The 24,915-nt window shown below is 33.0% G+C and overlaps 2 protein-coding genes across 2 annotated transcripts; one reads left to right on the forward strand and one right to left on the reverse strand.

Annotated features, from left to right (window-relative positions):
* The first annotated feature begins 82 nt into the window (after positions 1 to 82).
* LOC126832887 (eukaryotic translation initiation factor 3 subunit F-1) lies at positions 83 to 1,745 on the forward strand. Its single transcript, XM_050563918.1, has 6 exons — positions 83 to 361; positions 456 to 526; positions 595 to 812; positions 951 to 1,042; positions 1,110 to 1,369; positions 1,457 to 1,745. The coding sequence occupies exons 1-6, from the start codon at positions 253 to 255 to the stop codon at positions 1,541 to 1,543; spliced, it is 837 nt and encodes a 278-aa protein (XP_050419875.1). The 5' UTR covers positions 83 to 252; the 3' UTR covers positions 1,544 to 1,745.
* A 761-nt stretch (positions 1,746 to 2,506) lies between these two features.
* Positions 2,507 to 13,909, reverse strand: LOC126832886 (tubulin-specific chaperone cofactor E-like protein). The gene is made up of 7 exons (XM_050563917.1): positions 13,582 to 13,909; positions 5,836 to 6,133; positions 5,458 to 5,663; positions 5,094 to 5,374; positions 4,599 to 4,750; positions 4,339 to 4,517; positions 2,507 to 3,349 (listed from the first exon to the last, which is right to left on the reverse strand). Exons 2-7 carry the CDS (start codon positions 6,073 to 6,075, stop codon positions 3,028 to 3,030), a joined length of 1,380 nt encoding a protein of 459 aa, XP_050419874.1. The 5' UTR covers positions 6,076 to 6,133; positions 13,582 to 13,909; the 3' UTR covers positions 2,507 to 3,027.
* Positions 13,910 to 24,915: the final 11,006 nt, after the last annotated feature.

The following is a 24,915-nucleotide window of genomic DNA, read 5'->3' on the forward strand; positions in this document are numbered from 1 at the left end:
CTATGTAGTGTTGTCAGTTACCACGTCAGTTTGTTAACGTTACCTGGTAACGCGTGACCTAACTTAACCTCAAATTTTATGTTTCGTATCACGTATACGGTGTGAGTTTAACAACAATTATTATTCAACTTTTGTACCCTTTAAACTTGCAACTATAAGAAAAGTTACTTTTCTCCCGTTGAATTAAACGTGTATTTTACAATATTGTAATTCGTATTGTTTCAATTTACTATTGTTGTATTCACCGTAATAATGGCGTTTAATCTAACAGTGAAAATACACCCGGTCGTGTTGTTCCAAATTGTCGACGCTTACGAACGAAGGAACATCGACGCACACAGAGTCATTGGAACCTTAATGGGTAGATATTGTATTATTATAACTTGCATAGAAGTACAGCTTACCTGCTCACATCGAGCTAGACAATAATCGTTTTAACGTTATTTTGTGTTTAGGCACGGTCGACAAAGGAGTGGTCGAGGTGACCAACTCGTTCGGCGTCCCGCACAAAGAATACGAAGACACGGTACAAAGAACTGTTCAATATTTTAAAAAACCATTCGATATTAACTTTTTACAATCCATCACACACAGGTGGAAGCCGACATTGTGTATGCTGCCGATATGTTCAAAATGAATCAAAAAGTCAACAGGTCCGAACAAATTGTCGGATGGTGGGCTACCGGCAACGAGGTGACCACACACTCGCATACCATTCACGAGTACTACTTGATGGAATGCAACAATCCTCTACACATCACTCTGGACACGACGTTAAAAAATGAAAACATGGGATTGAAAGCATACGTCAGGTAAGGACACTACTATTCCACAGTTACGTACAACTTTATTTTCGTTAATATGTTTGTTATTGTATTTATTCGATACGATATTAATATCTAATCCCCTAAAAATGTGTACATTTCTAACCGTTGTGTTTAAAAATGTAGTACACAAATCGGCGTGCCCGGCGGCAAAACCGGAAATATGTTCATCAATGTTCCCATTGAAGTCACTTCCTATCAACCCGAAATAGTCGGACGTAAGTCACTTTTTAACAAATTTACCTTGTTTACATTTTCAAGTTTTCTTCTTTTTTTTTTTCCTAGTGAGTTTGTGTCAGAAAACCGTAGCCGTCGGTCAAAAATGCCAAGAGCCAATTGCCGAACTGGTACAAATCGAAGAAGCGTCGTCGAAAATATCCGACCTTTTAAGCGTAGTTCTAGCGTATGTTGACAAAGTGTTGGCGTCCAACGATTGTAACGTAGCTGATAAAAGCTACATCGGACGCGTGTTGCTCGACCTTATGCATAGCGTTCCACATGTTTCGCCCGAACGTTTTGAAGAAATGTTCAACTCTAATGTCAAGGTGAGATTTACTATCATTTTTACTTTTTATATAAAAAACATATTATATATATTAAAATATACCAATTTTTTTTTTTGCCATTTCTAGGATTTATTGATGGTTATTACATTGTCTCAACTTACGAAAACTCAATTGGAACTCAATGAAAAACTTACGTTACTCAGTTTGTCTTAAGCATACCCCCCCGATAATAATAATATCGACGGCGATATATTATTTATTGTATAAATATTATTCTTAATAAGTCTAGCCCGATTTGTTACACAAATATCATCCCAATAGAATAGTATTGTACAATACCGAAATATCCAATAAATATTATAACATTATAATAAAACAGTTATTCTTAAATAATATAACCAATTTATTAAAGCGATCGTCGTAAAAAAATTAACTGTTGTGCATAAACAATATTTTTCCCTTTAAAATACTTTTATTCATATAACCTTAATTTTAATTTTTTATACAAAAATTTTAGTCTACGAACATAATCTTGAAATAGTGTTAAAATTCAACATCAGCAAATTGGCTGATTTTAAATGTCATTGGCAAAAATCATTTTTATAGTTTAGTCTAGTCTTAGTTCTATTTCCAACAGTGTAAAACTTACATTTGTAATAATTTAAAGTTGATTACTTTTTCAAGTTCATGTTTGGTGATGAAATGTAAGTACTTAAAACGTTATGCCAGTTTTAATTTGAAGAAGCACAACGTTTCTAAGTACAATCTATTCTTTGAACAGATCACATCATATATTGTATATATTTGGAAGTAACATTTGTGTTTTTGGAACAAAAACTGGGCATTTTTTGTTTAAATAACAAAATAATTATTTGAAAACTAAAATACATTTTTATTAAGCGCATTAAACCCCCTTTTTTTTTACTTAAAATTAATTTTTATCAGACTGTTTCAAACAAGTTATTTTAAAAATTAAAATTTATTTGACTATTAAGAGTTAACGTTGAAAATGTAATTAAATAGTTTTTTATTAGCTATTTAAAATTATATAACATTGTAATAATTAATGTGGGTTATATTTTCAAGAAAAAAAAACTTAAATTAATGCCCAGGTTTGTGTAAGAAACAGAGTATTTGCAGTGAGGAATTAACTGGAATCAAATCAAACGAAATATGTTAACATAAAATAATTATAATCAAAGAATGAGTCTTTTGTTCTACAAAAATAAAATCTTAAACAATATGACGTATATATTATCATCTAGTGTTAGTATTAGACAACTACGGTAGTTTTCAATCACGATACTAAAATTAATAATTTCCAACTAACAAACTAAATCAATTTTTCAGTTCTCCAAATACTTTTTTACACCATTTAGTTATGTCGAAACGATTTTGATTGACAAATTGAGAATTTTTACAATAAAATATGGTTATTATTACGCCGGCCAGATCTAGAAAAATAGTGTAACATTTTAAAGAGTAATTTTTGTGTTACTATGAAAGCGACCGTCAGGCGCTACTGACTAGGTTTTATCGAATACGAACTCGAGTTGGCCGTCATTACAAAACTGTATTAAATATAATATAAAATAATATATCGATGGTCGTTTTACATAAATATATAATGTTTTTCTTCATATCACAGATCGCTGTAGTAAGTATTTACACATAATCTTATATATATATAAATCTTCTCATTTCTTCGAATCCACAATAATCTGATCGCCGTTGATTATATTGTAACTGTACAACCGTTTGTTGGGGAACTTCATCTCTTCGGGTCCGACCACTGAGCACACTTGCTGGTCAGCGTAGAACACACGCATGCGATGTGCCGGTATACGGAAAATCTTCTCGAGCTTCTGTTTGAACTCCGACACGGTCTGGTACACGTCCAACGTGTGTTGTTGGCATTGCTCTCCGCAAACCAACAGTACGGGCACTTTGCTTTCCGGCGTCAAATCTATATTGACCAACGGGTCCAGTTTGCCGTGCACTTGAAGTAACTCGTTATATCTAAAACCATAATAAGTATACAAATATATTATTCATAATTAATATAAATTGTTCCTCTACTGGTTCAAGTTTAAATATAGTTATTTATATATATAGTTTGACGATAGCAGAATATTAAAATGAAACTGGTAAGAGAGAACGGTCATTGGTTGCGTAACAGTGGATAAGCCACAATGAAGAAAACACTTATTGGAGTCAAATAACTTTGACTGGATTGCGGAATTAAAGTCATAATATTTATATGTTAAGCAAAATTTAAATAATACATAATTTGTTAATAACATTGATTGTAATTCAACAAATAAAAGATTATTAGACAATAAATTAGATATAAGATAATAAATACACATAAATAATAACTCATTTTTTGTTGAACTTCAGTCTTAAATAATTTTATAAAAAATTATCTATTGTTATAAAAACATTCAAATAATAAATAAAAGACAACAAACAATAAATGCTTTGTAAATTGGGTTGAAAAATGAGTTTGCCACCAATAATGGATTAAATAAAATTTATAATTAAATAATGAATTTTTTTTTTTTTAAATCACTTCATCTGCCCACTTCTGTTTACAATAAATTAGTTTTTCATTTAAAATAAGTAAAACGACTATTTTTTTAATATACATTTTATTACATTTGTTTTAGCTTAGATGACTTTTTCGTTTATCTACTGACGAAAGTGTAAACTCCTTCGAACATATTAAAAATAATAAATAAATGATGGCGGGATAAAAACCATTATTTAATTCCCACAAAGACGGCGGAAAATGGTACCTTCAATTATATCCATTTGTGACACATGTACACGTGTCTTGGCAATCTAGTTTATTATAGTCTATATCTGTGTTTAATACTGATCCATGGGGATGGGGAGGATTCATGGTTCAATGTTTCTTAGAGGGGAAAACAATTTTTGCACATAACCTGGGAACACAATATTGCGGCGGTGCTATGAAAATGGTGCAAATCGTTTAATTTGTTTACCTATCCGGCCGTTCTGCTTCGGGTTTTTCCATGTAAAACCGGATCAAAAACCGTTCGGCGTCTTCCCGCTCTTCCGGCGTTATCTCAGCACCGCCGTTCAACGTCTGAATGCTAGGCAACCGAGCTATGAGCAACTGTCTGCGTTCGTGTTCGGTGTACTCCTGTCTTTCCACGTTCTCCTAAACCCAAAGACAATGATATAGAACAACGCCACAACAATCGTTTACCCCCCCCCCCCCTCCCCTCTCCGGTTAACTCACTTCGAACAACGGACATCCCTGTATTCTGAGATATCTCAAAGCCGGAAATCTTCCCAGGATATCCACGTCGTCCCACGTCCTTATCAACGTCCGGTTTAGGTTGAGGAATCCGAGTCGAGTGAACGCGTCGTGAGGCGAATCCAACGTCATATCTAAAACCAATCATATACCTAAGTTGGGTTGGTTAGGTTAGGTTTGGTTAGGTTACGTTAAGTTTGGTTAGGTTAGGTTTGGTTAGGTTACTCACCACAGACCCCGTTTCCCTGTCTGGGATAGGACAAGAGGCCGAGACAAGCGTCAGGCGAGGTTTGGTTAGGTTAGGTTAGGTCGGAAAATAAATAGATTTGTTATATTGTGTTAATTTTCCTTATATGTATTACGTATGATGTATTAAATTTGATTTCACAATATAAACGATGGCGACCACCCTAAGTATTGCCTAAGGCTTAGAGTACGCGGGGTGGTTGTCGATTTATGGGCAAAATAGTTACTCACCACAGAACCCGTTTCCCTGTTTGGGATAGGACAAGAGACCGAGGTGAGCGTCAGGCGAAGGAGGTGGAGTCATGAGCGACAGCAGAGGGCATTCGGCGAGCACCAACGATTCCAGGTTCGGGAAAGCCCGTCCCAGCTTACACACTTCCGACCACGTGGACACCGGGTTACCCGTGAAGTGCAACCGCTTCACAGACTGCATCTGTATGGACTGACCGAGCTGGTCGTCGTCCAAATCGATGACGTCGTAGTTGTTCATGCTTAAGTGTATTTCCTCCACCCTGTCGGTGCAGAGAAGAGAGCAAATACTCTATCATTAGAGACCCGCCAAACTTAGCCCGGCTTGGCACTAATATACACTCACATTGGTATCCGTTTGAGAATGTGTCTGAAGCTGCTCCAAGTGATGTTGGTCGAGTTGAGCACGATGCTCTTCAAACAAGGATAGGTTTCCCGCATGATGTCTTCGCAGGTTTCCGTCACCACGGCGTTGTTAATGTCCGAACTGAGATTGTTGAAACTCAAATTGGCGAACTTGAGTCTGGGCATGATGTGCAATATTTTGAACACCTACAAAAAAATAAACGTTTCAAAAGGGTTAAGCCAAAGCTAAGGAAGGTAGCGAATTGTGTTAGGTTAGGTTGGGTTGGTTAGGTTAGGTTACGTTAGGTTTGGTTAGGTTACGTTAGGTTTCTGGTCTGTGCTCGTTGCACAGCTGCAAGTCTCATAAGTGTACACTCACTTCGGTCCATTTCGACAGGCGGTTCTGCGCCAAATCCAATTCCTCAACGCCGCGGCACTTGTCCCTCAGGTCAGATTCGTGTCCTGCCGAATCGATGTCGCAGTCGTTGAGCACCAACAGATTCGGTATCATGTTCCTGGGGTTTTTCCGGGGCACGTAAATGGCTATGGGCATCTGGTCGAAAGTGTCGTCCTCGGACGAACCGTATTTCTCGGCGATCGCTTCCAACAGCGAAGGCATGGTCGGTGCTGTTGTTGCGTTTCTTCTTCGTTTAGCCAATTAACAACTGGTCACACTCCTACAGAAAGAAATCGCCCACATACTATAAGAAAGGAGAAATAGTAAAATGGGCACTCGACAATACAGCCAATTATATTATATCCTATATAAGGGGGCCGGCTTACTCTTCCGAGTTTTCTGTAAACCTTAACGCAGCCATGAAAAGCATATTCTCTTAGCTTGGCCACTACTTACTTCTCTTCTTCTAACACGGTACATGCAAATAAGTCTATGAACTACGTTCAGCTAGAGTACCCATTATGTTTTTTTTTTTTTTTTTAACAACACCGCCCAAATACAGTTTATAACATCCCACTCAAAGTGCTCTGGAGTCATTGTTTGGCATACAACAAACATCAATCAACCACACCATTGAACGCAACCGCATTGTGTGTGTGTGTACAATCAACAGACAGCATTTAAAATATATAAGCCAAGACTTTGTAAACTCAAAAAAAAAAAAACAGCTTTCACCCGACCGTCGAAGAGCAGCGCACGTGTTAAGTATAGACTTCTCGGTTTGCTTTTGTAATTGAACAGACTGCAGACATCATCATAGCACACCTAACCTAACCTGTCAATCCTATACGCACAGATCTATCCGTTGGTTGTATAGATCATCATCTTGTCCGTGTCGATTATTCAACATTATTAAGAGGAATCGCCGCGTTGCGTAAAAGCATAGATTTTAAACAACAGTATTATTTAATCCAAGATGGTAAAAGTCATGCTTTGAAAGTGTTTTTTTTTTCTTACTAAAACACTTATCCGATATTGGGGTTACACCTTACGGCTTGAGTCGATTCTTCTCTAACCGTGCAACAAAAAATCGTGATTCAAAAAATATAATACTCCGGTCGTTATATATATATATATATCCGGTGTACCTATACAAACCCGGAAAGGTACACGACCTGCGAATGGCAAGAGGAAACCCGTATTGTCATTGTCGTCGTGAACGAATACGACCAGATGGTTGTTTGGCGGACTAAAGTAGAAAAATAAATAAATAAAAACCGTAGACAGACCATAGAGCAAGGGAAATTATCAACCTATTCAAAATGCTAAATCGGCCACAGCCAGAAATTTGATTTGATCAAAATATAACAATTAACTATTACCTTGACCGATAGGAACAATTATTATGCGGTAACTAACCAACAAAATACTGTAAGAAATCATAAAAAATTAGATTGTTATTTTTAAATAATTTTTCGATTGTGATTGATTACGATAACTGATAGGTAACTGATAACGACAACCATTTCTTTTACTACTTTTCTAAATATATTTATACATATTTCTAATATATGTATGTATAATGGCCGATACATGTCTAATAGGTGTGTTATTATTTTTACTTTTATAAATCGCATTTTAAATTTATATTCGATTAGTGGATAAGAATTGTAATCAAAACAACTACTAACACAATGTGTAATTATATTTTAACTTGTGCCCAATATTATTGTCATCATATCTCTTATTTAATAACGCAGATATTAACAGACGGTCGCTTTCTTTTTAAGTTACAAAAAAAAAAATAGCAGTAATGATAAAAATGTAATCAACAATCGCATTAAGCTGTTATTTTTTTTTTCCAATTTCCTAAGTCGATATACGCAATTATTAGAGAAAATAGCACTTAAAAAAAAAGTAAAATTCAACGTTATTTTTTTAATTGAATATTTTTTTTACTTCCGCATGGAAATAGTGTTAATTTGGAAGAGCTAACTCTTCTTTTTTTTTTTTTAATTGTTCTTTAGCTACATGTATAATCAGTGTTAACTTTTCACTTTTAACTTTTTAAAATAAAAATGACATAAATCACAGTGCTTAGTTTTATAAAAATATATTATTAAAAAAAAAAATTGGTTTTGACGCTTCCTCGTTTTCAACGTGTTTATGGGAAATGTAAAACGCAATACAAAACCTTGAAACGTTTTTTTATTCCATTGTAACAGTAATAATTTTATTTATCATCACGCAATCAATGCGGTTGCAGCATTACCACATATTGGAAAAGACAATAAAAGAAAAAAGAAAAAAATAATATAACACACGATAATATTCTACAGATTTTGTACAACAAATTTTTATTGATATTTTGGATTTATTTAGCAGACAATTAGTAAGCAATATAATATAAACCCGTTACTGTGGTGTACTAAGTGATAGTTTTAATACAGTTTTATATATTTTTTTGGCTGGCTTGTTTTTTTTTTTTTTTTACTGTTGTTACGGGCCAACAACTAATAGTCTAAGGTATAGGTAGGTAGGTAACATGTCGACCAGAACCGCGTTTCCTAAGCGACTCCATTGTGTCGCCTAAACATCCATTCACTGTTCAGAACAGTTATGGTTTTTCTTTTGCTAGTCTTGGAAAATTAAACAAAATTATGCACGTCTGCACCCCCCCCCCCTCCCCCACCAGGGCAACCACTTCCGGGTATCCCAAAAGCAATACAAATGATGTGTCACGATGATCAGACACAATAAATTATATATTATGATAAATAACTATAAATCCAACGGGAAATTGTTCAGTTGTATCGCCATTCGATTAGGTATAACACGCCAGACAGGAGACAAATGTATAAGTTCAGTATTGAAAAAAATAATTGTAATTTTCAATGCAAAATGAAAACTTTAATTTATGGCCAAATACCAACAAAATCTATTATCGTTAAGGCCATTTATTAAGGGGCAAGGGATAGGCAATCGTTGACAAATTTTGACTACTTTAAATATGCCGACAAATTTTAAGATGAAATAATATAAAGTTTTCCTAGTTAGAAAACTCTTAAAGATATTTTTCTTCGAGTTATGATGAAATTTTGATAAAAAATGACTTTTGTAGAAGTCATTTTCTGGCGTATTTATTGGACAGATTTTGATTTAGCTATTAGAAAACTACTTAGATTTATTAGAAAAAAAAACTATACAAAATGTTAATAGTTGTACAACGTTGCCAGGTGACTTGCTATGCAGTTTATATAATGTTATTGTAAAAACGTTTTGAGTTAACAGATTGAGTTTTAGAGAATGAACACACAACAATGGACATAATTTCTAAAATATGGCTCTTAGAGTGCTGGGATCTGTTTAAATATAAACGCTTGAAAAAAATTTTGAAATCATCCTTTTAGCCACCATAGAAAAGAAGTTACACTTCATAGAAAAACATTGTCTAATTAAATACTGATTAAACAAATAAAATATTTCTATTTCAGAATCAAATCTTTTTGGACTTGTGTAGGTACTTTTGCTGAGTAAGGTTTTAGTTGGAACACATCTATTATAAATGTCAAACTACTTTGGCCTGACCTAGTTGACCCGTTTTTTGCAACGTTTCTGACATTTAACAATTTACCCAATTATTGTAAAATCCATATTTTTATGCGTTTCAAAGTGAAAATACTTTGGACATCTCGCTGATGATAGAAATACAAATTATACCTAGTTATTGTGGACCTAAGTCGCTAATAAGAGCACTAGAGACTTTCTATCTTGTAATAATATTATTATGTTTATTCTCGAGGTGTTCTGGTGATAAAACGTTGTCTAAACACCGTTGTGGTCTTTGTATGATAATGGCGTTGTAAAAAAATACCGCACCTGAACGTGTGTCGGATGGAAAACCATATCGAAAACAGTTGCAATGCATTGTTATTATAATATATCACAATATTGTTTCCTACATTGTGTGCGTTTATGGACTATGGCGCTCGTTAGTTGTGGAAAATATACAATGGTATTATTTTATAATAATTGAATTGGACTCGTGACCAATATTGTAATATAAATAAATGGTGACCACACTAGACAATAAGGGAAAAAAGGTTTACCTACCGTAGGTTAGGTTACCTATGCCGTGGTGGCATGCATGCAGGTTAGTTAATCTTTTGGGATTTGCATGATATATATTGGCCAGAAGCCCACAAATGTACATGTACAATATAATTATACAGTACCACTTTCTAACCCTGGCATTTTTTTGCCAACTAAAATGACATCAGTCAAACCGAACCGAAGAAATATTCCAATCAGACTTGCACAACAGCTGCTGCTGCTGCTGCTGCTGTTGTCATTGGAACGTTTGTTTGGAGTTTAAAAGACCGGTTAGGTTAGGTTAGATTGACATGACCGAACTTGAACTTGATCTGGATGAGGTCAAGTAATTCAGCCGGATACGATTCGAGTCGTTATTGTTTTTCCATTCGTCACGACGTTTTTCCTTTTGTTTCATTTGTATGTACATATTGTATTCACTTTAATACAACTTATAAAATCCTTTACACGAACGTCTCAAAACGGTTACGCCAAGAGCCCATAATAATTAATCAGCTGCAAACCGTGTAAACGTAATATCCCGAAAATTATTATAATTTTTTATTACACCATGTCTCAGGGCACACATGTATTTGATTTATGCTACTGTAAGGCATGGCCGTTTGAAAACGAAACAATAGGTATATTATTATGTACAAATTTAGAGTAAGTCGAAATTGGAAAGGTCGGTCGATAAAAATATAACGCTCACTCGCTTTGACTATATTTGTATGGCGAGCAACGTGCAATTCATAGGTAGAAGCAAAAAAAACCAATGGGAAGTATGATTAAACCTATTTATTTGCACGCGACAAACCGAGCCATGTCCAGATGCGCAGATGCATCATCAACATTGTGTCCGTGGTTGAAATATTATATTGCATATCAGAAATACATAAAATGGCAGCGTAAGGGGATATCAATTTTACTACCTATTACTATATGTTATATTTTACTGTGTACATATCACAGATATACCTGTATCATAAACTAGATTTCCGAGTATACTTGCCGCCAATAGAGATAATTGAAATTACCATTTTTCGCCATCTTCGTGGGGACTAGAACCTTATCAGTGATAAGTTATCACATGGTTATAACTGTTATCACTGTTAATAACAATTCGAGTTAAGTTGATAGCACAGAATCACAGGTATATTTATATATATTATTTAATACACACATAAATAACACGAAAATGGCCGACTTTAATGTTTATCGTTGGTTAGCAATCTAGTCTATTATATTATATATCTGTGGTATTAAATGACTGCTGATAATGGATCAGTGATAGTCCCTTATCAGCTTCAGGTAGCTACTCTATTGGTAAGAATTTATTTCTTCTTGATGACATTTTCTGTACATCTCAGAATTAAGAGGTTTTGCGCCGTATTTACTCAGCAAATGCCAACTCGAGCAGTACATTGGGCTAATTGCAAGCTAATAAACAATTATTGTGTGCAAACAGAAAATGTCAAACGTTAATAGCGCAAATAACAAAGCCGTATCGTCAGTCGTTATTATCTTAACAACGACAACAGCACTCTTGCATTGTAAAACGGTAGTCCGGTAAGTATCCGCAGATTGCCAGCGATAATAATAATACTATTATGTTATTACTGCTTTATCTCCCAACGAACGCGCATGCAAATGACATGTTTTATCATTTAAGTTACATTGAAAAATAATAACAACAAAGAACCTAGATAAAATTAAGTAGATACACTCAAACAATATACACAAACGTGATCGTCTGCTTTTGTAATACTATCACGAGTAGACCCTCGCCCACTTATTTATAACGCGATCGTCCTTTTATACCGTTCTTGTCAATGTCTTAAACACAACATTGTGCTGGTAAGTAAGTTCAAGGTCTATACGATGCGTACTACACGGATTACACGTGTATAAAATAAATTATCTCATATAAAGGTTTTCACGGATTGAAATGTTATTAACATGATAATCTTCGGATGTCTTTGGACAAAGTCCACGTGTACAACCCCATTGAATAATTTATTTTTTTCATTGTAATCCATTGGGCGATCAACACTTTGTACTATTGTGCGTGAGAGGACTTGGCATCCGACCAAATAGCGCGGCAAGTTTAAAGGATTTTTACAGAAATTCTAAACGGTTAAACCTCATAACCCCATTAGTGACGAGCGCAGTTAATGCGGTAATAATAATAATAATAATAATAATGGCAAAATTACAAATAAGCCAGAAAAAACTGGACTACGTTGAGGTTTGACGGTTCAAGTTAGAAGCTCTTTTATTTTTTAAAAATACTTCCAATTTACTAAATACGTATATAATATTATGAACGTGCCAAAGTCAATTGCAATTAAATGATCAACACACGCAGAGGCGACCTTACCAGTGCAAAATGATCTATAACACAAGTCCCTTAATAACCAGACCCTACGGCCTATTTAAAAAAACCTTTCATAAACATTCCTCCGAAATGGGTTTCCAAGGTCGACCAAAGTGTGACCTTGTAAGAAACCTTTGTTTCAGTTCTCACACGAACACACTCTCGTCAAAATCCCGTGTTTGATATTGAAATAATAATAGTGTAGTTACTTCTTGAACGCTATAATTTATGTTTTACATATTATAATGATACAGTCGCGTTTGGAAAGTGTAAACTAATAATACTGTATGTAGCTATTATTTTTGTTGGGATCTTAACAACCGGGAAGGAACTTGTTTCATCTTCACGGCCCACTTTTGAGGGTGAATAAACATCTAACGTTAAATATTATTATCATTACAAAGGCAATTAAAGGGGTTTTGATCATTTATTCTCCAAATCAAACCAACATGAAGAAAATAAAGAAAAATAAGACAGTGTGTACTGAACAAAACACGTTTTCAATTAATACAAATTGAAATCGTACTTAAGGAGCTTAACTAATTAATAAATTAATCAAAACCGATATTTTCACAGGTTCGGTTTGCGTTTTCACAGAACGCAAATACAAATAGTAACTACGCAATTTGTAAAAATAGATAACGCAGTGGTCGGCGGACACATATTATCATCGTTGGGCGGCGTTACAAAACCGAAAATCGTTTGGAAACTAGTTTTATCACTTGTGTGTACATCGCAGGTGAGAGTCGTCGTCCTCGACGGGAAATAACTAATAATTCCGCGTTTGTGTGTAAGCTTGTAATCAAATTACGACGTAATACCTATACTCGAAACTACGCGTCTGGCCCCCCTCCCCCTCCCCAAACCACCGGGTTACCCGACCCGAGTAACGTAACAGTGGTGGCGGCGGCGGCGGCGGCGGAGCGAAGCGCGTGTACACACTATTATTGTTCCGCGGTGTTTGTAAATAAAAAACAGCTGAACCGCGTGGACCGACGGCGGGGCGGCGGGACGAGGACGAGAGTGACCCAGTGGCCGCCGTAACCACCTTCCCCTCTCCGCCTTGTCCCGCTGGACAGTGTAATGAGCGACTCGAAGTGATTACGACTGTAATCAGTCTTTTTTTTTTTATTTCTTATTTACATACACACATTCTCAACGAGACATAAGAGCAGACACTTTTTGAGAGGAGTTACAATACCTACAATACAAGTTTCGACGGTACCGTTGTAAGGGTAAAAAGAAAAATTCCACCTGACCTTGTCCGAGTCGAATCCGGAAAAATCCTTTGTCCCGACGAAGACGTGACCGGGCAATAATTGTCGATAATCCTCTGACGGCGGACTGCTGGTGTCCGTCGAACATTAAAAATACCGATTCGGACCGGCTATGAGAGTTTTGCAACCGTTATTCGAGTAGTATCTAATGTAAAAATGCACAACGGAAAAAGAAACCCCAAGTCGCTCGGTAACGATCGTGCACGGTCGCGGTACAACAGCGGACTACAAGTGTCGACCGGCGATCCGCGATCGGCTGTGAAGCACACCGCTCTTTTGTTCTCTCCGCCGCGTACGACGTAGGCTGTAACGCGCTCGTGTGCCCCCTTCTGCCTACGCGACGTTTATCGACCACGGTCGACTGGACGCCGCCGATCCCGGTCGCCAGGAGCGCTGTCGTCGGCCACTAACCAACGTCGGAGGCACACCGTCTTCTGTCCGTGGTCACAGGGTCCATCCCATGTATTCCATAATTCGGTCCGTTTCATAACTCGCTTCTTGGGGGATTGCATGCGGTCTGTTTTTAGACCGAAATGACGACTACTTAGGTTTACTGGGTTATGTGGCAAACAGATTTTTTATTTTAAGGGTACGGGGAAAAACCCAGCAGTTTTCTAATCTAAGAAAAACATATTTAAGTAAAAAATGTTTTAAAATGTTTAAAAAATACTTAAGACTTTTTAAAAAAATGTTAAATTTTTGTTTGTATAATCGTGCTTAAAAATAAAGAACAGATTCGTTTTGTATCATTACGAATATTATAACAACAAAATTGCCATTTTTAAAAAGTGACTGCTGTTTATGTAAAAAAATGGACTGTAATATTTAAAAATTGCAAATTTAGTTACAACAAACTGAAATTCAGATTTCTACACAACACAGTAAAGCAGCCAAATAACTCGTTTATCTTTAAAGAATTGAAATTAGACCATCCTATGTAGTCGACATTTTGGTCTAAAATAAACCAAAATGGCTATTTAAATTAAAAATAATGCCTTGAAGCTTATACAAATTAACCGGTTTATTAATTATTAGAAAATGAATAGGTATTTCTTAAAAAAAAAACAAATGCCTATTAAGATGTCATATCGTATATAGAAGGTACATTGTATTCAAACTTACTATATGATTGGCTATATATTATTTATATATTAGGCGTTTAACGGTAAACCACCAAAACAAGTAGCTCGCCATTATCGCTGTAGTTTCAAGCCAAATTATATGAATGTATTTTTTTGAAAACAACTCCAACAAGGTTAAATTGTGTACACTAAAATAGTTCATCCATTACCAATATTTCCGGACAGGTGTTTGTATTTCTTTTTTTTTTTAATATGTTCGAGGGGGAACATTACTCTAATGTCATAGTTGTACTGCGTTCGTTTTCCACTTCGATACTTTAACATTATTTACACTACAAAACCCAGTATGACTAATGTTTAGTTACTATATATTCATAAACATAGCTACAAAGAGGAATAAATTAAATCAAGTCGAATCAAAATATTGTAATTTTCGTTTCCTGAATTAACAACCATTGTTTTGTGTTTATTATACAACCTACCACTTCCGAATTATATTAAACTTGAGTTTTTAACTTCTCTAAGTTTGGTTCAAACTACTTTTTGTAAAAATTAATCAACAACTTTTTACTTTAGATTAAAATGTTTTCTACGCTTTCATTTTAGACTGGACGCGAAGCTGAGACAATTTGATTATATACAAGCGTAGCATAATATTATATTATGATTTTAAAAGTAAAAGCATAATTGCTTACTTTTATAAATATTTTTATTCAATTACGTTTCTCAACTTTTTTATAGTTTATTATTAAAAATATTACTTTTTTGGCTGATTACTGTGTTAAAACAAATTCTTGAATAAAATATGTTTTTAAAAAATGACCAATGAATATCCAGTATGTTATCCAGATTGTTTTTTGTTATCCATGTATCAAATGTCTCATGTAATCATTTTGTAAAAAGATAACTACAACAATCTAGATTGATTATATACATTTTTATGTGAATAAGAATGCCCATAATCATTTGTATCGCCCAGTTTTATTAAGCTGACATTATGATTGTGTCTTAAGAAATAAAATATAACATTGTTATTTGTTTACAAAACGAAATTCAACTGATAACCATAGCAGAATGTAAACGAGCGACAATAGTGAAAAAATCAGTGTTTATTTTGCATTAAAAAAAAGAAAGAATAAATGGTTTGTTGAAAAATATCTACTTTTTTGTATGTTTTCACCGATTTTTAATGGGGAGAGATGATTTTTTACTTTAGATGTGATTTCTGACCTATAGTTTAGCTACATCAACCAATACCGTCTCAGTTTTGTATCCAAGTCAAAAGAAAGATAAAATATAGCTTGTAGTGGAAACATTATTGAAGGTAAATCAATTTTTTTAATATTAATAATAATATTGATACATTGTTCTTGTTAACAGTTAATCATATACTTTCTCTTCCAAACGTAGGAGAACTCTTTGCCGTTTTCAAAACCCACAACGCTTGTTAGTAATTACATACCCACACACATGTTCACATGTAAACTGCATATCAATTAACAACCTATAAAATGCTCGGTGAAATTACATCTTTTCCCATTTAGTCGCAGAACTTTGGATTAGAATATCACCTTTTATTAGAAATTGACCACAAAAGTAACATGATAATATGATACCGTATAATTAATGTTGCTCAAAGATGTACAAAACTGAGAAACAAAATGTCTTAAAAGATAAATCAAACCATCTTGTTCGAAAAATAATAATCAGTTAAAAATCACGAGAAACAATAAAATCGTTCTCGCTAAAAAAACAACCTTGTTCTAATTTTCAACAGTCAAACACAATTATAATAATTGAAGTACGCAGACAAACCTCTATTCACGTTAGTATTTAATTACTAAAATATATATTTAACGGTACCAATTACTATATTGTTTATTTTGCCGTTTTGTCTTTGGTAATTGGCATTAGCCAATTCTAGAGCAAAGGCAAACGAGTCATCTATTTTAGTAACATCAAAGACGGTCGTTTGGGGTACCTTAGCTATACCTGGACCTCTCTGGAATTTATATTGAAGTTCCAACGTGCATGATGATCGAATAGACCTCGCAATCAATTATTTATACCGTTACAGTAGTTGCAGTGAGCAGTTTGTCAAACGATTGCGGTGTTACATACTCAGAGCATTGTGGTGTTAATTAAAACACAAGAATAACTAATAACATTCGGTCAGATATTATATACTATCACACATAGAACCTCGACTATGTATAAATTGAAAAGACCTTGTGCGTTTAGTTGTTAACTCAGACCTCGTGCAAATCAAATAAACCCATTTTTCTTCTAAATTTACATTTCCTTATAGAAAGTTCAATAGCGAGTAATTAATATTGGACCATTGAAATTCAAATAAGGACGGTATATTCAATATTGTAATTTGTTTCAAAGTTGTATTCTACGGTCACATTAATATATATATATTATTATTACACAGCTCTATAGATCATCAGTCGTTTCGCAACGCCATTGTTCGACAAAAGTGCTTGTAATATAATATTATAATCTCGATGGCCTATATTATTAAAAATATGTGTTTGCTTATTTACTTACTCGTTAAGACTCGCCCCGAAGCCAAAAAGAATACACGATTGACCTCTTGTAAGGGTAAAAAAAAAAAATACAAACAAACTGTTAATGTGACATAACAGATCAGATCGGATCTAGCGACTTGTGTTGAGGTTCTAACGTGGGCGAACTGTGTGCCGGTTTTGCCGGAGAATTTTTAACGGACAAAAAATTCGAATTCCTCTACTTAACCGGACAAAGAAAGAACCCAGTGTTAGTGGACGGTCGAGGGGAAGCAAGTTTCCATATAGGGACTATTGTGCGATGTGGCAGCCACTCTGACCGAGACCTTCGGCTTGCCAGGCGTGGCGTGTGCGCTTGCTAATGGTAGGTAGGTATATTAGGTATATTATTATTGTATATTGTATTGTCTGTGCGAGAGATTTATATTTATTTGGCCACGAACCGTCGCTTTTCGTCCAGTCCGATGCGCAGTAAACACCTACCACGAGACGAGCACTTCATTTTGATTGGAATTTAAAATAATAACATCACTTGCTAATAGGTGCAATAGGAATTCAGTATTCTGATAGCTTAACTAAGTTTAAACTTGTAAAAGAAGTCAATTAAAAAACAATAACACAAAGGCCTCAAGAGACCTCTCCCACTGACCTACTACCCTTCCAGCTAAGGGTAGGTCATGAACAACAGACTACAGGCCGTCGCCTTTAATATCGATAAACGTTTGTGTATAGTTTTATATAAAAATATTATTTCTGACATTAATTGAAATTGTTTTATTCATTTAAAATAATTTATATTTGAATAAAAACGTATTATGTAAAAACTCGACCTTAATGTGCACTGATATATTAGAATTGTTACATTATCACATTATTAGAATCAATCGGAAGACATTGCATTAAGTATTCTGTGTTAGTAAATACTAATACAAGCATCTTATTATTAAAAAAAAAAGTTAAGTGGCACGAAACTCGTTTCATCATCGATAGTTTTTCCTCGATTTATATACCTATAACTTAATGCATATAGCGTAAGTGTGTCCAAGTGTATTTGCGACGTTCAAATCGTGCACCACTAGTTGTATAACGATGTTTTTTTCTTATGTACCTTTTTATTATTATTATTATCAAACTATTGCTTTTGTCTTAAACGACCCTGAGCAATGATGCGAAATAATGCTGTCATAATAATATTAATACTATTGTTATTATAATTATGTTCTATGAGTTTAACATGATAATTTAACCTATCCATTTAAATAGTGTCAATAATATTTTTATAGCTAGTAAAATGTCAACTTAAGGTCAATAAAAAAATACTCTACAGAATGTGTTGTATTTTTAATACTGACACGGTGAGCATACAATTCATAAAAAAATATTTTTTATAAAAACTAAAGCATGTTGTTTTTAAACAATTCAAGATACTTTAACTGAAGTCCGCCCAAGTTTCCCATTGACACGCCTCTGGCTTGACCCGACGGTCGATTAAAATATCAACGGACTAATACTTAAATGTAATCCTACTTTCGATAATATTGCATCAACCGGCATATTTAAAAAAAAATATTGAAAAGTAGTCGGCTTAAGTTAATTACAATTGATAAATAAAACGCGAAAGATGTATGTAAAACCAGTTTTTTACAAACTTGTGCTTTAAATAATTATTACGAAAATATTCGGATGGAAATCGTATTTGATCATAACAAGTATAGTTACATACAGGTACGCTGTATATATAATAAACTATGTTTAAGGAACTACTAAATGTCCATTGATTCATTAATTAAACCGCTAATGAACGTTAATGCAACCCTGGACAATTTTTGTAACTATTTATTGTTTTCGAATATTTCAAATGCAGCTTTTAAGCTTTATTTCAGTGCTTTACTTGTCTCAGGGGCTTTATTTTTCTGAGGAACTTTCAGCATACAACTACATCTTTGCAATATTAAAAGTCAAGATTTGATCTAAATTTTGAAATAATAAATCTACAATTTATTATATTTTCAAATAAAAAAGTGTACATTGCTAAAAATACAAATTAAACAAACACGAAACGATTTTTAACACTTTTCCTTTCTATTTTTTTATTGTATTTATAAACATAAAAAATAAACTACAACAATATAGCATGGATAGTAAACGTTGTATTATTCAATAGTCAATACTATGCATATAGGCATGTACAAGCGTTTTAGACACCTATCACAATACACATTAATTCAATGAAATATCCTAAGTATACAATATTTTTACAAACGTTTAGTTCAAACATGTAACAAAAAAATTATGTTAAAAATTTGACTATAATATATTTGTTTATTATGAAATACTGTTTTACAAATAAAATTGATCAAGGTCAACTAGATGCGTATATTATAATAATTAGGCTCAACTAAGCTACTCTAAATAACGTTTCAAAAAGTACAATAATCAGCAAATCAGTTAAATATTTATCTAGAGGTTATAGTTTAAAAATAATTTTTAGGCTTTTCTAATGTACTCGCCTGGTAATTGGCAAAGATTCTGCTCCCAAAATAAAATTATATCAGTTATACAACATCAAAACATAAACAAGGTTATAAAGTGCTATATTTTGCATAATTAAAGTAGTTTTGGTACAAAAAATGCTCTAACAAAATTATGTCAACCAATTGACATTAAAATGTGGAACTAATTAAAACGTGTGGATACATTTAATATTTTTTGTGGCCAATATTTATGTAATCACTAATCGTCATTAATTGTACAATGATATTGAAACATTATTTAGATTTTTTTTTCATTTTTCAGGTTTGTGAGTTCACTTTATACTAAGTACGTACAACAGTAACCATCAAAAATTGTACAAATATTTAAACGGTTGCCAATAATGTCAAGGTTATTGAGAGAACGCCCTTTTCAACGCTTATATAAAGGTTTAATTTAAAAAAAAATGTCCTCTACCGAATGCAATGTGAAAAAATGTGCAATTTTTTTAATTACAATTACTTTTTGAACATTGACTACAAACATGAATTTCCTAAGTAATTTTTTCCATTAAACATTAAAGATACAATTTTTTAAATTCTAATTGAAACAAAATACATATTTTATCATTGTGTAGAATTTTGAACAGTTACAAAAACAACTCTTAAATTGTTGAACAGAGACAACCAACACAGAATAGAATGCAAAATGGCCAACTGAATTGCGTGTTTCAAAATGAATACATTTGAACATTTTCACTTTTTGCGATAAACAATAAAATATACACATCTTTGTAGGTCGTCAACTATTCATAGGTAGTTTTTTACCCACTTTAACGCATACGCATTTTTTATTTTTATCACAACATTAAAATATAATTTACATATCATTGAAGAAACAATGTCCAGGACTATTTGAGTTTCTGTTTATAGTATACCTACATTATTAAACGTTTACTATATATCATTACCTTATTACGTTGTGTGTGTGTTGGTTTATTGATGATTTATATTTAATTTTTTACTTAGTATGTAAATAAAAACATCTTTGACCAAACAAATCAAGTCAACATGACATTGTTAATTCTTTTATCTTTTCTAAAGCCACAGAAAGTTTTGACATTAAGTCAACAATCTGGGTACAAAAAACGCTATTTTAACCATTTAAAAATAATACAAAATACTAATGGAGTATAAATTTGGTTTCGGTTTTGTGTTTTTTACTTTTTCATTTAAAACATATTACTTGAATGCATATTCTCACTGTATTTGCAAGATTTTAGAATGGCCAAAATAGCGTTTTATGAGAAAATCCAGATTTTTGAATTCCCACCGTTGGTTTTTATATAACGTTTGAATACCTATTGGAAATATTTTCATATACGACCAGCAAGAGTGACAATAACAATTATTATAGTGTTGTGGGTTGCGAAAAATCACATTGATACGGTGGCTTTGGCATAGTGTTCGGTGGGCTCGATTTAGGAAAAAACGAATAGTGTCTGTATTATGTGTGCATATGTACAATATATATAATATGTTCAATTCTATTCCCGGACAGGCCTCTGTTCTCTCAAGGACGTGACCCCTTTTTCCCGTTTGCGGTTCGCTATGATTATTATAATACTATTTTCCCGTGACTCACCTTTTCTTTTCTTTTGCTGAACTGATTTTCTATTAATATATTTGTCCACGTGGAAATTTTGAATAGTACACTTGCAATTTTGTCGGTCCACCGACGTTCGTTAGTCGTTACCTCTGCCGAGGCATATGAATCAATATTATCTATATTGTATTTGTATTAGAATACACTGTTGTTATTAGCAAAACTCATTACTCAAAATCTGGTCGCCCGGCAATTCTTCCATAGTAACTGCAGGTGATTGTTAGTTACGCGTTCGATGTTGGTTTCATCGACAATAATGGTTTATTGTCGTACCTATGTAACATTGTACTGTGTGTATGTACTTGGAAAATATAATATTACCTTTTTTCTTACAATTTAGAACTAATGCCATGTCAATGATTTGAAAACGGCTTTATTAATGACGTTGGGTATTCTTTGTAACATACGGTTGTATTCGAATACACTTGTTTAATAACATTGAGCAAAAAAACCTATTGCCTAATTTTTTTTTTTTTTACCCTAATTATGTAATATTTAAATACTTCAATTTATTAATTACCTTTTTTTAAGCAATTTTAAGTCGACAATCTCTTAGAAAAAACATGCAATAGGCAAAAACAAGAATTCACTTACTTGTTTTGATGTGTATATTATATTTTATTCAATTTTTTAACTAATATGAAATTTCCAAACTGTAAAATAATAGATTAACATTCATTATGTAGTCTAATAATAGTTATCAATCCCACAGATCTAGAATTATGGACTATGATAACAATCAATTGGAGTTATACGCCGAGAGCGGCTCATCAGAGCACAGAGGAAGGTCGGGTTCCTTGTATGTAATAAATATTTGTAGGTAATATTATTATTTACAATAGTATATACTTTTATACCTAATATATAGATCATAATATTATGCAATCTAACTAGTTCCTTACTATTCGTAATAAACAAAAAATACATGAGTACAATCTATAAATTATTCTAATATATAATGCAACATATATTTGTTTTGCGGTGCAGACTTCAATAAACTTGATACTAAATAATAGGTAAAAGTAATATATTTTTTCTAGTTTGATATAATATTTAAACATTTTTAGCTCATGACCTCGTTGTCAAAATCATATTAATTACAGACATTTACAGACTATTAAAACTTATTATCGGGTTTACTGAATGAAAAAATCAACAAATAACTCAAAATGTGTTAATATTTCAGCACTCATTTTTTTTTGTCCATTTTAGAACTGATTGATATGCACATTTTACTGATTGAAGGTCTAATAAATAATTCGGTTAAAATTTGAATTATTTTATAAATAATATCTGGATATTGATCGCCCTGACCACTTTTCAATAATAATACATTTTTTTAATACACAAGTAAATAACTACTATTTCTGTTTTGTTTCTCTATAATTATATTGGATTTAGATAAAATACAAATTTATAAATTAAATTCGTACTTTCCAAAATAAGTTTTTCATGAACTATGTGAATAAAAATATAAAAAATTGTCGACGATTGACGCAGGACTATAGTCAAGTAGTTTGGCATTATAACACATCGAAGTACATAAATTAACTGCAAAAGAAATTATAGACAATCTAACCTAACCTAACCTATCAAACTAAGTCGGGCCGATTGCATAGTTTTACATAGTTAGTTTTAGTTCGTAAAACCTGGTATTATGACATATTTTTACACGTGTAGGTACAAAATAAACGCGTTCAAAGTGAAAGCAAACAGAGTGTGGTTATTGCAAAACGGTCCAGCATACATTATAAACGTGCAACTCGAAGATGCCATGCGTTTCAAAACTCCCAACAAGTTCTATAGTTACCACAAAGAAGGTCCCAATCGAATATTCCCATTTGGCGACACCCTTTGGGGTTGCAAAGGGATGTGCCACGTGCCGGATGGAGACTGCAGCTGACTTGCAGTGTACAATATTAACAAAAGCACAACAAAGCGCGTTGGATCGATTGCGTTCATGATTGAAAAATGAGCCATTGTGAAAATATGTACTTAGAAACACAATTTTCGAGTCGGTTATAAGCGGCATAGAGAAATAATAGAAAAAGATGAACAGCTGTAACATAATATAATAGCATGCTTGCTATAATTAAGTGAACAGAAGAACTAAAATCAGTAAGACTACATGAAAGAAAAACAGTTGAGCGGTTGGTACTCTATATGATTAAATAAGTTTTTACCCCTTATTTAAGGCTATCCTTAAATAAGGTTACTAGACATATTTAATATGCCGACTTATTGTAATGTAAAAAGATATTAAGTTTTTCTAGTCATAACATTTTTAAAGTTATTTTTTATTTAACTTTTAGAAAGTAAGTTAGGTTTACTAGAGAAAACCATAAAAAGTAAAAATATAAACGTTTAAAATAAAATTTAAAAAACAGAAATAAAAATATCGGTATTTTAGCCCTCTCAGAAAACTGTGTTAAACTTTATAAAAAAAAAATGTTGTTTGAAGTCGGTTCAGTAGAAACATCAGAAAGTGACTTCATGTTTTGTACACAATTTGGCGCTTTCCTTTCCCCTTAAAGTATTAATTATGGTTTTTTTTCTAGATACTTCATTGGTATCTTATCACCACGATATATTATTGTACGGTATTTTTTTTTTTCTAACTGGGCAGACTGACTTTAGTCCTACTGTTTGCTTCACATTAAAACTACCAGTAGCCACCCCATGGATATAGTCGGTTTGAAAACGACGGGCAAAAGACGAGCCAGGACAGTTTTGAAGACCTTCCAAAGTCTTTGTTCACGGACATTATTATGTTGTGCTCAAAATATTTCACAACGCTATAAATCTTAAAGGTTCAACACCTTATACAACGCATTGGCTGTACTGATATAATATACACTCATGTGTGATTATATACCTAGAGTTGCAAATTATAATACGGTACACACAACGTCCTAGGACATGCGTTTCATGCCTTTAGCCCGCACAAGTAGTTAGTACAGAGACCTTGAATTGGACACGTTATGCATATTATCAACATCACAAGCGATAATATTATTATGCAGGGTGATTCATTAAGGATAATTTTATTATTAAAAAAAAAAAAAAAAATTGTAATTTTATTTTGCAACATAATAAAACTACTAAACATTTACCTTTTTTTTTTAATTTTTCATAGTTCCATCAACTCTAAAGACTTAACTGGTAACGTATAAACTATTAATGTAATGTATTTTTTAAATATTTGACTGATTTTGACTGGTTAATAACTAATCTTGGACCATCACTTTTAAAGTTATTTAAGTTTATTTAATTTTAAATGTTAATTAAATATGAAGGAACGTTACCGTTTAAGTTTTAAAAGTTGATAGTACTCTGGAAAAAAGTAAAAAAAGATAAATATTCAGACATTTTTAATTAAAAACAATTTGATTTTTTCTAATACTGCAAACAAAACATAAATTAAAATGCCTCCAAAAATAAAAACTATATAGTTTCACTTATTTTAAGACAAAATGAGTGTCTTATCATTGATGAATACCCTGTATCATACAAAGTGGGTTGCTTCTGTCTTGCGAGAATAACAATAAATGCATTTTAAAATATTG

Source organism: Adelges cooleyi, unplaced genomic scaffold (assembly GCF_023614345.1).
Source record: "Adelges cooleyi isolate 19-005CV unplaced genomic scaffold, UGA_ACOO_1.1 ACOO_flye_CR_arks_rails_tigmint_CR_PRNA_167, whole genome shotgun sequence".
NCBI classification, from domain to species: Eukaryota; Metazoa; Arthropoda; class Insecta; order Hemiptera; family Adelgidae; genus Adelges; species Adelges cooleyi.